The sequence below is a fragment of the Monodelphis domestica genome, chromosome 3 (genome assembly GCF_027887165.1).
Source record: "Monodelphis domestica isolate mMonDom1 chromosome 3, mMonDom1.pri, whole genome shotgun sequence".
Classification (NCBI taxonomy): Eukaryota; Metazoa; Chordata; class Mammalia; order Didelphimorphia; family Didelphidae; genus Monodelphis; species Monodelphis domestica.
In genome coordinates, this window is record NC_077229.1 from 5,883,746 (window position 1) to 5,896,645 (window position 12,900).

General features: G+C 39.8%; 1 protein-coding gene across 4 annotated transcripts in view; it reads left to right on the forward strand.

The window, feature by feature from the left end:
- The window catches only part of LOC100619370 (zinc finger protein 260-like), a 57,888-nt gene extending 45,423 nt beyond the window's left edge, over window positions 1–12,465 (forward strand). For all 4 annotated transcript variants that reach the window (XM_056820358.1, XM_056820357.1, XM_007490245.3 and 1 more), the window contains exons 3-5: window positions 755–881; window positions 6,068–6,163; window positions 7,238–12,465. In XM_056820358.1, the coding sequence (XP_056676336.1) occupies window positions 755–881; window positions 6,068–6,163; window positions 7,238–9,315 (2,301 nt within the window). In that variant the 3' untranslated portion in view covers window positions 9,316–12,465. The remainder of the gene's footprint in view (window positions 1–754; window positions 882–6,067; window positions 6,164–7,237) is intronic.
- Window positions 12,466–12,900: the final 435 nt, after the last annotated feature.

Genomic DNA, 12,900 nt, shown 5'->3' on the forward strand with positions numbered 1-12,900 from the left:
CCAGTGAATCCTTAAGTTAGAATAATTTGTACCAAAAAATTTAGAAGCCGAACCCTTTAAAGGAATCATTTGACAAGTATAATTTTATACTTAATATTTATCCAAACTATGATCCTTACATGACATGACATTATTGAAACTTGTATAATAACAGCAATCCAGAGGTCATCTTATGAAACCTGATGGACAATTTGCAAATATAGAATCCTGATTTGAAATTTAGAATCTGGAAATTTGTTAAGTTTAACATAATTTAGATTTAAGATGTTACTTCAAAACAACAAAATCACAATCTAATTCTCCTCATTGATCACTGGTAATATTTTCCTCCTAGAACACACAGTACATGCTGTCTTCTCAGAAATCCTCAAAAAAATATTCTTACCAGATCAACTCTTGACTCTTGTGATGAGGAGGAATTTCAGATCACCTTCTCTTTTTCTCCTCCACAGAATCTCATACTTCACTCAGAGAGCACTTCCCATCTCTCTCATTCCAAGAGGGAAAAGCATTTCAGAGTAATAACATTCTCCAGGTTTTACTGTTCACAACATGATTCTCATTTCAGACAAAAATGCTTTTGTCAATATTCCATTCGGCTCTGAAAGACTGGTCTGCAGCGCTGACTCTGCCAGTCTTCAAGGTTAGCAGTTTAGGAAAATTCCCTTGTCTGCTTCAGTTTCCTTCAGTGAGTGGATGAGGGTTGTACCAGGCGAATTCTGAACTCTGAATCTTGTGCCTTTTACTGGTTTAGGGGTCAATAACATTCAAGGATGTGGCTGTGGACTTCACCCAGGAAGAATGGTGTCTACTGGACCATTCTCAGAAAGAGCTGTATCTGGAGGTCTTGCTGGAGAATGTGCAGAATCTACTCTCTGTGGGTAAGGACCATTTCCTGTGTTAATCTGAATCTGTCATTAAGAGAATGTGTTTATTCTAAGCCAGATGTATAGGATTTTGAGCCTTTGTCAATGATTAAAAAAGCAAAAGTGCTGATCTTTGCCCAGGGTTCTACTTGTGCCTGCTTTTCATTTAAGAAAAAAAAACCAAGAAACAAAAAAGTTTGAATTATGTGATGGGAAGCTCAGACTTTCCATTTTTACCCCTAAAATTGTTTCTCCTCTGTTTTGGATAGGTTTAGGTCAAAACTGAAACCAGTGTTACAGCTTTACATTCCTGAAAGTAATCTCAGAAGTCATCTAGTCCAGCCCCTAATTAGACTTGAATATTGTGTGCAAATGCCCTGTTTATACCCAAGCAGCTTTTCCTCAAAGATGGACATTGAAGGGAACACTCTACCTGCCAAGGCAACCTCTTCCCCTTTGGGCTGGGTCTGGTCTTTAGAAAGGATTTCTTGTTATTAAATATTAGAGAGGTGAAGCCAAGAAGAGAGCATAGCAGAAGCAAAAGCTGGACCTGCTCTGAGAATGGCAAAGCAACCTTAAAATGTGCTTTTTTTAATGACTAGAGTCACAGAACAAACCTGGGTAAGAGTGAGGTGACTCTACTGAGGAAAACAACTTAATAGTTAGAAAGGGTGTGTTTTGAGGGATAAGGAGGGAAGTGGAAGTAAAACTGCACACAGAACAGTGGTATGAACAATGGGGTGGTCAGCAACACCCTGCTGTTATCTGGGGTCCTACAAGGGTCCTGCAATAGAAAGTAATGATTGCTGCCAGGAATGTGGCAAAATTGGGACATTAATCCATTGCTGGTGAAGTTGTGAATTGAACCAGCCATTCTTGATGGCAATTTGGAACTACGTCCAAAGGGCTTTAAAAGACTACCTGCCCTTTGATCCAGCCATAGCACTGCTGGGTTTATACCTCAAAGAGATAATAAGGAAGAAAGACCTGTACAAAAATATTTATAGCTATGCTCATTGTTGTGGCAAAAAATTAGAAAATGAGGGGGTGTCCCTCGATTGGGGAATGGCTAAACAAATTTGGTATCTGTTGGTGATGGAATACTATTGTGCTAAAAGGAATAATGAACTGGAGGAATTCCATGGGAACTGGAATGACCTCAGGAATTGATGCAGAGTGAAAGGAGCAGAACCAGGAGAACCTCATATACAGAGGCTGATACACTGTGGTCCAGTCAAATGTAATGGACTTCTCTACTCGCAGCAATGCAATGATCAGGACAATTCTGAGGGACTTGTGAGAAAGAACACTATCCACATCCAGGGAAAGAACTGTGGGAGCAGAAACACAGAAGAAAAACAACTGATTGACCACATGGATTGGATCGATGGGGATAAGATTGGGGTTGTAGACTATATAAACGACCACCTTGGTTCAAATATCAATAATATGGAAATAGGTCTTGATGAAACACATGTAAAACCCAATGGAACTGCTTGTTGGCTATGGGAGGGGGTGGGAGGAGGTGAGGGGAAGAACATCAATAATGAAACCATGGAAAATTTGTCTTAATCCATTAAAAAGAAGGGCATCTAAATCAAAAGGATCACTGACAGATAGTAACTCATGGCATCAATGGCAACTTTATTTTTTTTAGCTTAAACATTATTTTATTTGGTCATTTTCAAACATTATTCATTGGAAACAAAAGTCATTTTCTCCCCCCCCCCCCTCCTGGTACCCCTCCACTAACTGACACGCGATTCCACTGGGTATCACATGTGTCCTTGATTCAAATCCATTTCCATGTTGTTGTTATTTGCATCAGGGTATTCATTTAGAGTCTCTCCTCAATCATGTCCCCTCAACCCCTGCAGTCAAGCAGTTGCTTTTCTTCATTGTTTTTATTTCCACAGTTTGTCCTCTGCTTGTAGGTAGTGTTTTTTCTCCTAGATCCCTGCAGAATGTTTAGGGACATTGCATTAACACTAATGGATAAGTCTATTATATTCAATTGTACCACAGTGTATCAGTCTCTGTGTACTATGTTTTCCTGGTTCTGCTTCTTTTACTCTGCATCACTTCCTGAAGGTTGTTCTAGTCTCCATGGAATTCCTCCACTTTATTATTCCTTTGAGCACAATAGTATTCCATCACCAACATATACCACAATTTGTTCAGCCATTCTCCATTTGAAGGGCAACCCCTCATTTTCCAATTTTTGGCCACCACAAAGAGCGCAGCTATGAATATTCTTGTACAAGTCTTTTTCCTTGTTATCTCTTTGGGGTACAAACCCAGCAGTGCTATGGCTGGATCAAAGGGCAGAATGTCTTTTATCACCCTATGGGCATAGTTCCAGATTGTCCTCCAGAATGGTTAGATCATTTCACAACTCCACCAGCAATGAATTAGCGTACCAACTTTGCCTAAGGGTCCAACAACTCAGGGGCCTATCAGAGGAGTGCTGACAATCCATCCCCCAGCTACTGCTCTAGGGTCTGCACTTGGGCACAAGTTAAAATCGAGTCTCTTGTTAACTTTATTTAGTCTACGTTATTAGAGCCTCCTATGCCCAACCCTTGGAATACAAAGACCTGGCACAAGGCTGTAGTCAGGCCCCAAAGTCACTTGGCCAGTTCAAGCCTGTCATAAAGCCTGTAGCCCCAGGGCAAAATAGGTCCCAGTTCTCTGAGCCCTACAAGCCATCAGCAGTCTCTCAGGTCTGAGAGGTAAATAAATCAGCAGCTTTCAACGTGCCTAGCCCACTGGCCATGGTACCACCTTGGAAGAAAGGAAAGTGGCAGAAAACCTAAACTATAGCTTAGAGGAGCAGCTAGGAAAAACTGAAGTTTAGGAAAATGTTTATTTGTAAGTATTAAAATTGCTCTCCTTTGAAGAAGTATAGGTCCACCAGAGAGGGTGGTACTAAAGTCTTAAGGAAGATAGGCCAAAAAAAAAATTAAAGGATAAAAAAGAGGATAGCATGTAGAGAAAAAAGAGGTATATTGTATGAAATACAGAGGCCTGGGAAGAAAAACTTTTATAGTGGAGAGGACATTGAGTGTGGTGACAGGCAATCAGTAAAAGATTCTCATGGGGAATAACAGACTTATTTGGGTATAGAATCTTATCTTACTCTATAGAGCTGTAGAAGCAGAATAAGAAAGGTGATGGAGGGAGGGAAATGATATAAGGGAGGTGGAATAGGGGTAGTGATTAAAAGGCCCTATAGAGAAGTAGGAGGAGAATAAAAAGGGTGGTGGTAGGGAGGGTAATTGGGGGGAGTGATTAAAGGGGATCCATGTGGACAGACAGTGAAAGGCTAAAGTGTAGGATCAAGAGAGGAAAACAAAGGGCAATACAGAGATGGTCATCATAACTGCAATTATAAAAGAGATGGACTCACCTATAAATGAAGTAGATAGCAGAATACATTAATGTTTTTTACAAGAAACATATTGAACATACTGTTAGATTTAAAATAGTTTTGAGCGTCAAATAGTTGTAGATAAGAGAGTGGGAGCCATAAAATGTGATAATTAAAATGTTTGGGAGCAAGGGAAATATATATATCAATTATGACCGCTGAAATATGTTTTCTACTGTGTCTTGGTTTTATATAAATATAAGATGGTCGCCAGGGAATATATTCCCAATTTATGAATATGCCCAAGCCAACTGGGTTTTATAGAGAAATTTAATTTATAATACACTGATTAATCAATAGAAAAAGAGAGAAAGTAAGAAAGGAATAAGAATGAAGGGCCTCAAGCCAATAAGGCCTAGACCTCAGTCCTAAGAGATAAATCAGTCAGTTGGTTTTATCACTCACCCAAGATCTCTCTAGGTAAGGCTTCTCATGCCAACCTCAGGCTCCACCTTCAAGAGAGCCTCCTTTCAAGAAATGTTTCCAGAGAATCCTCCTTACTCCTCCTGAGTTCTCCTTCCACAACTTCCTTCAAGACCTCTCCAGGAGCTCTCCCTCCAGGACCTCTCTCCTCTCAGACCTCCTTCAGAGCATCAACCTCCCTGCAGTCCTCAGACCCCGCTATCTTTAAGCAAACAATCTAAGTTCCCTCCCCTCAGTTCTCCCATCTACCAATCACTGTCGATGTCTTCCCTGTGCCAATGGTGGCTCTAGCTTAACCCAGGACTGCCCAGAGGTCTGCCCCCTTTGCATATGTCTGTTGAAGGTCATATTCTCAAATAATTAAATCTTGATCTTTGCTGCAGCCCTTCCTAAATCCTGTTACTCTGAGTAGGGTGGAGATTGTAGTTTCCAAGACCTGGTTCTGTCATTCCAAGTATCTCTATTGTATCAATTCTAAATCAATCATGACTCAAAGAACTTCCTGTTCTATGCTTAAGCATAGGTCAAAGCCCTTTCCATTATTTAGCAAAAGGTTTCTGTCCTAAAGTAGTCTTAAGTAGGGAGAAGGATCCTCCCATGCCAAGGAGTTCTTTTTCTATTCCAATTTCTATTCCAATAGAGTTCTTACTATCAGTAGGAGATTTTTTCAAGTATGAAATTTCCCAATGGGGAAAGTTCTAACATTCATAAGTCTAAGAAATTTTATGGTTTACAATACACAAGTAGATATATAGAGAGTAAAATAAGGCGATTCTTGTTTAAAACTTTTTTTTTAAAATATGAAACTAATTCAGAGCCCCTCTTTCTGCCTAGTCTCACTGATTTATTCTTATTCCTCTTTCATTCTTCCCTCATATCTCAGACCAGATTTTAGGAATGGAAAGGAAGGGAATAAGTATTTCAAAATACCTGCTCTTTGTCCTCTACTGGGTAAATGAGTTCATAATTACATTTATTTCACAACATCCCTGTGAGTTTGATAGTCTTCTTGTCTTGAATTTATAGTTGAGGCAAACTGAGGTAAAATTACTAGCCCAGGGGCACCCATGTACCATATCTTTGAGGCTGGATTAAATTTGCTTTTCTAACTCCCAAATTCTGATCACTTACCCTTTCATTACCAGCTTTAATTTCTAGAAAATGAAGATTGAGGACTGTAATTAAAGATGGAATTTTCTTATTACAGATGGTTTCCAAGATCTCTGCCTTCCTGCAAATTCCCTAACAGTGAATAAAACAAAGTATTTTGTAGGCCTTACCCTTTCCTTTAAGAGGACCACATTTTTTATTTTTCTCTCCTTATACCATCCTTGTTTCTTATGCCTAGGGCTTCCAGTAACTAGAGAACATTTAATCTCCTGTTTTCAGCAAGGGAAAGCACCATGGCTGCTAGAGCACAAGGGCGGAAAGAGCTCCTCTCCAGGTGAGTGAGTTGAAAGCAGTTATATAAGGACTGTTATCCCCAAAGACTTTTATCTGTTGTGGTGATGGGAGTGTTACACTTTGGGGCCTACACACCAATGCTGAAGCATGCTGTTTATTTCCTGTGAAATAGATGTTAAACTCAGTATAGGGGATGAGACATAATTTATGTTAGATTGTAAAATAAGATGAATATGTAGTATGTTTGCACTTGAAGGCATACAATCTTTTCATCTGTAGAGAAAAGAAAACTTCTATTCCATTTTGAAAATGATTACATGTGAGTTACAAAGTGAAGTTTTTCTTTTTAGCATATAAAATTTACCAAGAATGACCATGTGATAGTGTATCCAAAATGATGAGAACAGAATATCTGGAAGCTTCCATGAGATTCACAAAATTATAAGAGTAATGCACAAATGGGTCTTTAGAAAAGAAAAGGCAATGGAGAAAGACTATCTAATACTTCAGACCAAGCATTCTCAGGCACAGGGCTTGAGTTATAGGCTAGCTGCAATAAAGTTGGTCAGGTTATTCCTCCATCCTTTACTCATTATATGAATTCAGAAGTATGAAGTATGATGAGAATATTGGATCTGCCTGTGTCATATATCCATTTTGAGGTTTCATTGTTATTGTATATGAATGTGTTCCTAAAGTTATCAATCTTGGGGGCAGTTGGGTAGCTCAGTGGATTGAGAACTAGGCCTAGAGACGGGAGGTCCCAGGTTTAAATCTGGCCTCAGACACTTCCCAGCTGTGTGACCCTGGGAAGTCACTTGACCCCCCACTGCCTAGCTCTTCCCACCTTTTTTGCCTTGGAGCCAATAGATAGTATTGACTCCAAATGGAAGGTAAGTGTTTAAAAAAAAAATTATCCATCTTGCACATATGACCAAATGGTGCATCCAAAGACTGGTGCTATTTGTTTCACTTTGAAAACTTCTTGTTGCCTGGGGAAATAGAATAAAAATCAATTTACTTTCTGCCATCATAGGAAAGCACTTATATTTCTGTGTGTCTGTGTGTGTGCCCTCCTTCCTTCTGTGTTTATATCAGTATTTGTTTTTTTCAGTGGTAGATTTTGAAGTGAAGGTGATGTGTACAAAGCTGAGCCTTTTTGTGGAAGGATCTGGCCCCCAAAGATGCATGAATGAGGATCCTCATGACTTCATTTTGAAAGAAATGTGTGATTCTACTATCAATGTAAATAAAAATCTAAAGAGTGACTATGAAATTGATGAAATTGCAGGGAAATTCAACCAATATTCAGTCCTAACTCAGTACACGACAATGACCTCAGGAAATAACTGTTATCAGGATAGCAAATATAGGAAATCCTTTTCTGAAGTGGGATTTGTTCAGTCACCTGAGAAACCTGAAATGCCCGTGTATCAAGGTAAGATAGGAGGAATGGACTTTGGTTGGAGTTTAGACTCCATTAGACATCCAAAAAGTAAACCTGTAGAGATGTTTTCTGTGAATAATAAAGTTGGGAGACCTTTCAGTCAGAAACCTAAGCTTCCTGCACATCAGAGAATCCATACTGCAGAGAAACCTTATGAATGTAAACATTGTGGAAAGGCTTTCTCTCACAGAGGCTCTCTTGTTCACCATGAGAGAATACACACAGGAGAGAAACCTTATGAATGTCAACACTGTGGAAAAGTTTTCAGACAGAGGGGCAATCTTATTGCACATCAGAGAATCCACACTGGAGAAAAACCTTATGAATGTCAACAGTGTGGAAAGGCTTTCAGACAGAGTACCCACCTTATTACACATCAGAGCATCCACACTGGAGAGAAACCTTATGAATGTAAACACTGTGGAAAGGCTTTTACAGAGAAGAGATCTCTTGCTAGTCATCAGAGCATCCACACTGGAGAGAAACCATATGAATGTCAACACTGTGGAAAGGCTTTCAGACAGAGGAGAAGTCTTGCTCCACATCAGAGAATCCACACTGGGGAGAAACCTTATGAATGTAAACACTGTGGAAAGGCTTTTACAGAGAAGAGATCTCTTGCTAATCATCAGAGGATCCACACTGGAGAGAAACCTTATAAATGTAAACACTGTGGAAAGGCTTTCTCACAGGGGAGCAATTTTATTATACATCAGAACATCCACACTGGAAAGAAACCTTATGAATGTAAACAATGTGGAAAGGCTTTTACAGAGAAGGGATCTCTTGCTAAGCATCAGAGAATCCACACTGGAGAGAAACCTTATGAATGTAAACAATGTGGAAAGGCTTTTACAGAGAAGGGATCTCTTGCTTCCCATCACAGAATCCACACTGGAGAGAAACCTTATGAATGTCAGCACTGTGGAAAAGCTTTCACACATAGGGGCAATCTTATTGCACATCAGAAAATCCACACTGGAGAGAAACCTTATGAATGTCTACAGTGTGGAAAGGCTTTCACACTGAGGCACAGTCTTATTGCACATCAGAGAATCCACACTGGAGAGAAACTTTATGAATGTCAACAATGTGGAAAAGCTTTCACACATAGGGGCAATCTTATTGCACATCAGAGTATCCACACTGCAGAGAAATCTTATGAATGTAAACAGTGTGGAAAGTCTTTCACACTGAGGCACAGTCTTATTGCACATCAGAGAATCCACACTGGAGAGAAACTTTATGAATGTCAACAATGTGGAAAGACTTTTACAGAAAAGGGATCTCTTGCTAAGCATCAGATCATCCACACAGGAGCGAAACCGCATAAATGTAAACACTGTGGAAAGACTTTCACAAATAGGAGCAGTCTTATTGCACATAAGGGCATCCACACTACAGAGAAAACTCATGTATGTAAACATTGTGGAAAGGCTTTCACAAAGAGGGCCTTTCTTGTTCAACATGAGAGAATCCACACTGGGGAGAAACCTTATGAATGTAAACACTGTGGAAAGGCTTTCAGCCAGAGGGGTAATCTTATTGCACATCAGAGAATCCACACTGGAGAGAAACCTTATAAATGTCAACAGTGTGGAAAGGCTTTTACAGAGAAGGGATCTCTTTGTAAGCATCAGAGAACCCACACTGGAGAGAAACCTTACGAATGTCAACACTGTGGGAAAGCTTTCAGACAGAGGGGCAATCTTATTGCACATCAGAGCATCCACACTGGAGATTAACCATATAAATGTAAATTGTGGAAAGGCTTTTACAGAGAGAGGCTATCTTGTTAAATATGAGAGAATCCACACTGCAGAGTAACTTTATGAATGTAAACTTTATGGAAAGGCTTTTACATGTAGGGGATCTCTTGCTAAGTATCAGAGCATCAAAGCTAAAGAGAAAACTTATGAATGTAAAATAGTGTTTAAAGTTTCTTCACTCTAAGGAGCAATATTGCCAGGCATCAGAAAATCCCCACTGCAGACAAACCTTATAAATGTAAACATGGAAAGAGTTTTACATGGAAGGAATCTCTTTCCAGACATCAGACGATCCAGACGGGAAAGAAACCTTATTGTATGGAATAAAATTGTGTTGTATTCGCCAGCATGTATTAATTAGTATTAATAATCTTTGGTTGGCAACTTCCTAAAGAAGAGTTGTGAAAGTCTGGTGACTGTCAGAAGGGAGATACTAATCTCTCCTTACAAAGAGTAGAGAAATCCCCCTCCCCAGCATCTTTTTACCTACATAAATATATACCTTCAATTCATTCTTATGTGGTTAAAACCTCTTTTTAAAAATTCAGATTGAGGGTGGCAGTTGGGTAGCTCAGTGGATTGAGAGCCAGGCCTATAGATGGGAGGTCCGAGGTTCAAATCTGGCCTCAGACACTTCCCAGCTGTGTGACCCTGGGCAAGTCACTTAACCCCCATTACCTAGCCCTTGCCACTCTTCTGCCTTGGAGCCAATAGGCAGTATTGACTCCCAAGACAAAAGGTAAAGTGTTTTTAAAAAAATTCAGATTCAGAATATGTGAAGGATATCATGGAATCGATTGTGTCATGAGGATAGAATGGCAGCAGGAAAAAAGCAACAGAGTCAAAAAATCAGGAGATAGGAGTCAAGGTGGATGTCCTTTGCACTGCCCCCTAGAGTGCCCCTCGGGAGGACCAAATGCAATGAAAAGGGACATTCGACTCCTGAAACTTGATGTGTAAGGGTTAGTGGGAGGGGGAAAAGTTTTATAGAATGAGACAAGAGCAGATTTTGCTCTCTTATGGCTTTGTTGCTTGCTGGACTTTCCTGTGAGCATGCCATAATGTCAGAGGCAGAATAGCAAGTTAAATGGAGCAACCAGGAAAGTAACATATCTCTCCTCTTTTCTCCTTTTTCTGATGCCCCAAAGCATAAGAGGCAGCCATCAGACTACTGGTTGCCTGCCACCCTGGTATCCCCAGTATAGGCTGTTCTCCCCAGTACTGCCCCTGTTCCTGGGATAGCCTGTTTTCTTTCTTAGGATCCCACAAGCCAGTGCACCACCACCTCCTGGCTTACAGTAAACATGCAGAGAATTTAAAAACAAAAAAGGTAAAAATAAAATCCTAAAATTAAACATAATTAAAATAAAAATTCATGAAATTAGATAAAATCTAACAAAATAAAGTTATAAATACATAAAATTAATTAATTTGGTACACAAATTACTTAGTTCATTTCAGAATTTATTGCCCTGTATTGATTTCTTATTGAACCCTAACACCAATGTCTAGCTTTGTTAATTTTTAAAATAAACTTAAAGGAAGTTGTGTCAACATTTTTTATTAGTGTTGGAAATGTTTTGGAATTCTTTAATTATTTGATGTATATTTCACTGCTTGACCTTAGGCCCAATACCACATACCTCCTGTAGCAGCCATCGTCAACTTCCCCCTTCCCCCTCCTATGTGAATCTTAAAACTGCTCAGACTCTACCTTAGAAGATTTGGTTAAGCTATTCCCCATTTCTAACAATGGAAGTACTTGATCAGGAATGTATTGAGAACTTTAAAATTACTCCACCCTGCTCAGACAAGTGCCTTAGGGGAAGATAAAGTTGTAAACTCCCGATTGAACAATGAAAAGTCCCCAACTCATACTTATAGTTAGTAGTAGTCTCTCCGTGACCGAGAATGACATTGTCTTTGTGTGTTTTCATCTACGGTGTACCCTCATATGGCTTTGGAGTCCAAAGACTGAGGTGCAAAGTTTGTGACACATGGGGCATGGAACACCAGTTGTTACGGAAGGTGCAGTTGTGGCCTGGTGTTGGCGTTCATGTGCAGCGGCAAGAAGTCGACGTCACTCATCTTCAAAGGTGGTGGCGGCATGGTTAGTGTGGGTACGCCAACTGCTTCTGTCAGAGGCAGCGAGTTCTAGTTGCTTTGGTGTAATGCCAGCCCACTTCAAGTTTGACTTTAACTGATCTGTGTACCTTTTCTTTGGTCGGCCTTGTTTCCTGAGTCCAGCTGACAGTTCACCATAGAATACCTGTCTTGGTATTCGCTGTGGGTCCATGCGGATGACGTGTCCAGACCATCGTAGCTGGGTTTTGAGGACCATTACTTTGATGCTGGTGGAGTTGGCTCTGTCAAGGACTTCCTGGTTGGTGATTCTCTCCTGCCATCGGATCCTCATGATTGACAGGAGAGAGCATTGGTGGAATTGCTCCAGCTGTTTCATGTGCTTTTGGTACAGTGTCCATGTCTCGCAACCGTACAGGAGTGAGCTGAGGACCACTGCGTTGTACACTTTGAGCTTCGTTGCAGTGCTTCACTTTTTTTTTTCACTTATTGTGAAGCAAAAACTCTTAGCTAGGTGGTGTATTTTTCGATCTAATACAAAAGGGTGCTAAGTACCTATAAACGTCAAATTAATCACTAAAAGGTCAAGCAACTTACAAAGGGCAGGCTTAGCAAAGAGATGTGAAATACTGAGAAGATATAATCTAATCAGAGAAAGTGATAACAAAAAAAGATGTGAACTAAGAATGGACAGTCCAGGGAAAAAGGGTCTACTTTGATTGGTAGATGTGAAAATTTAGGGGAGGTGAGATAAGAGAAAATTCTCTTTTAAAGGAGGTCAGGAGTTCAGAAGAGGGTCTCTGAACTTATTTGGAGTTTGGAGGAGCTGGCTCTCTAAACTGAGTTCAGCAGTTGAGGATTTCAGTGAAGGACTGGAATTTTGCTTTAGGACCATCTTATGGTAAGTGATAAAAGACTGACTAGTCTTTCTTAAGGCTCAGGCCTAGGCCATTTGACCTAGACCCTTCCTACTATTTCCTCTTTCTCTCTCTCCCTTCCCTTAAATACCTTCATTTGTATTAATTAAAATCTCCATAAAACCTAGCTGACTTGGGTATTTTCATATTTGGGAATTTTTCCCATGGCAACCACTTATTTTTAATTTATATCAAGACACTAAAAATTATCTTTACAGTTTTGGCAATTCAGTCTTGAAACTCACATTTTTGTGATCACACCTGTCCTTGCCCTTTCTCCCCTCACCCCCTGATAACCCAAAACACAAGGGGCAGCCATGAGACCACTGGTTGCCTGCCACCATGTCATCCCCAATATAGGCTATTCTTCCCAGTATTGCCCCTCTTCCAGGGATAGTAAACAGTACAGTAAACATGCAAACAATTTAAAAACAAATAAGGTAAAAATAAAATACTAAAGGAATTAAAATAAAAATTTATAAAATTAGATAAAATCTAACAAAGTAATAAATACACAAAATTAATTTGGTACACCAATTCAGTAGTTCATCTTTCAGAATTT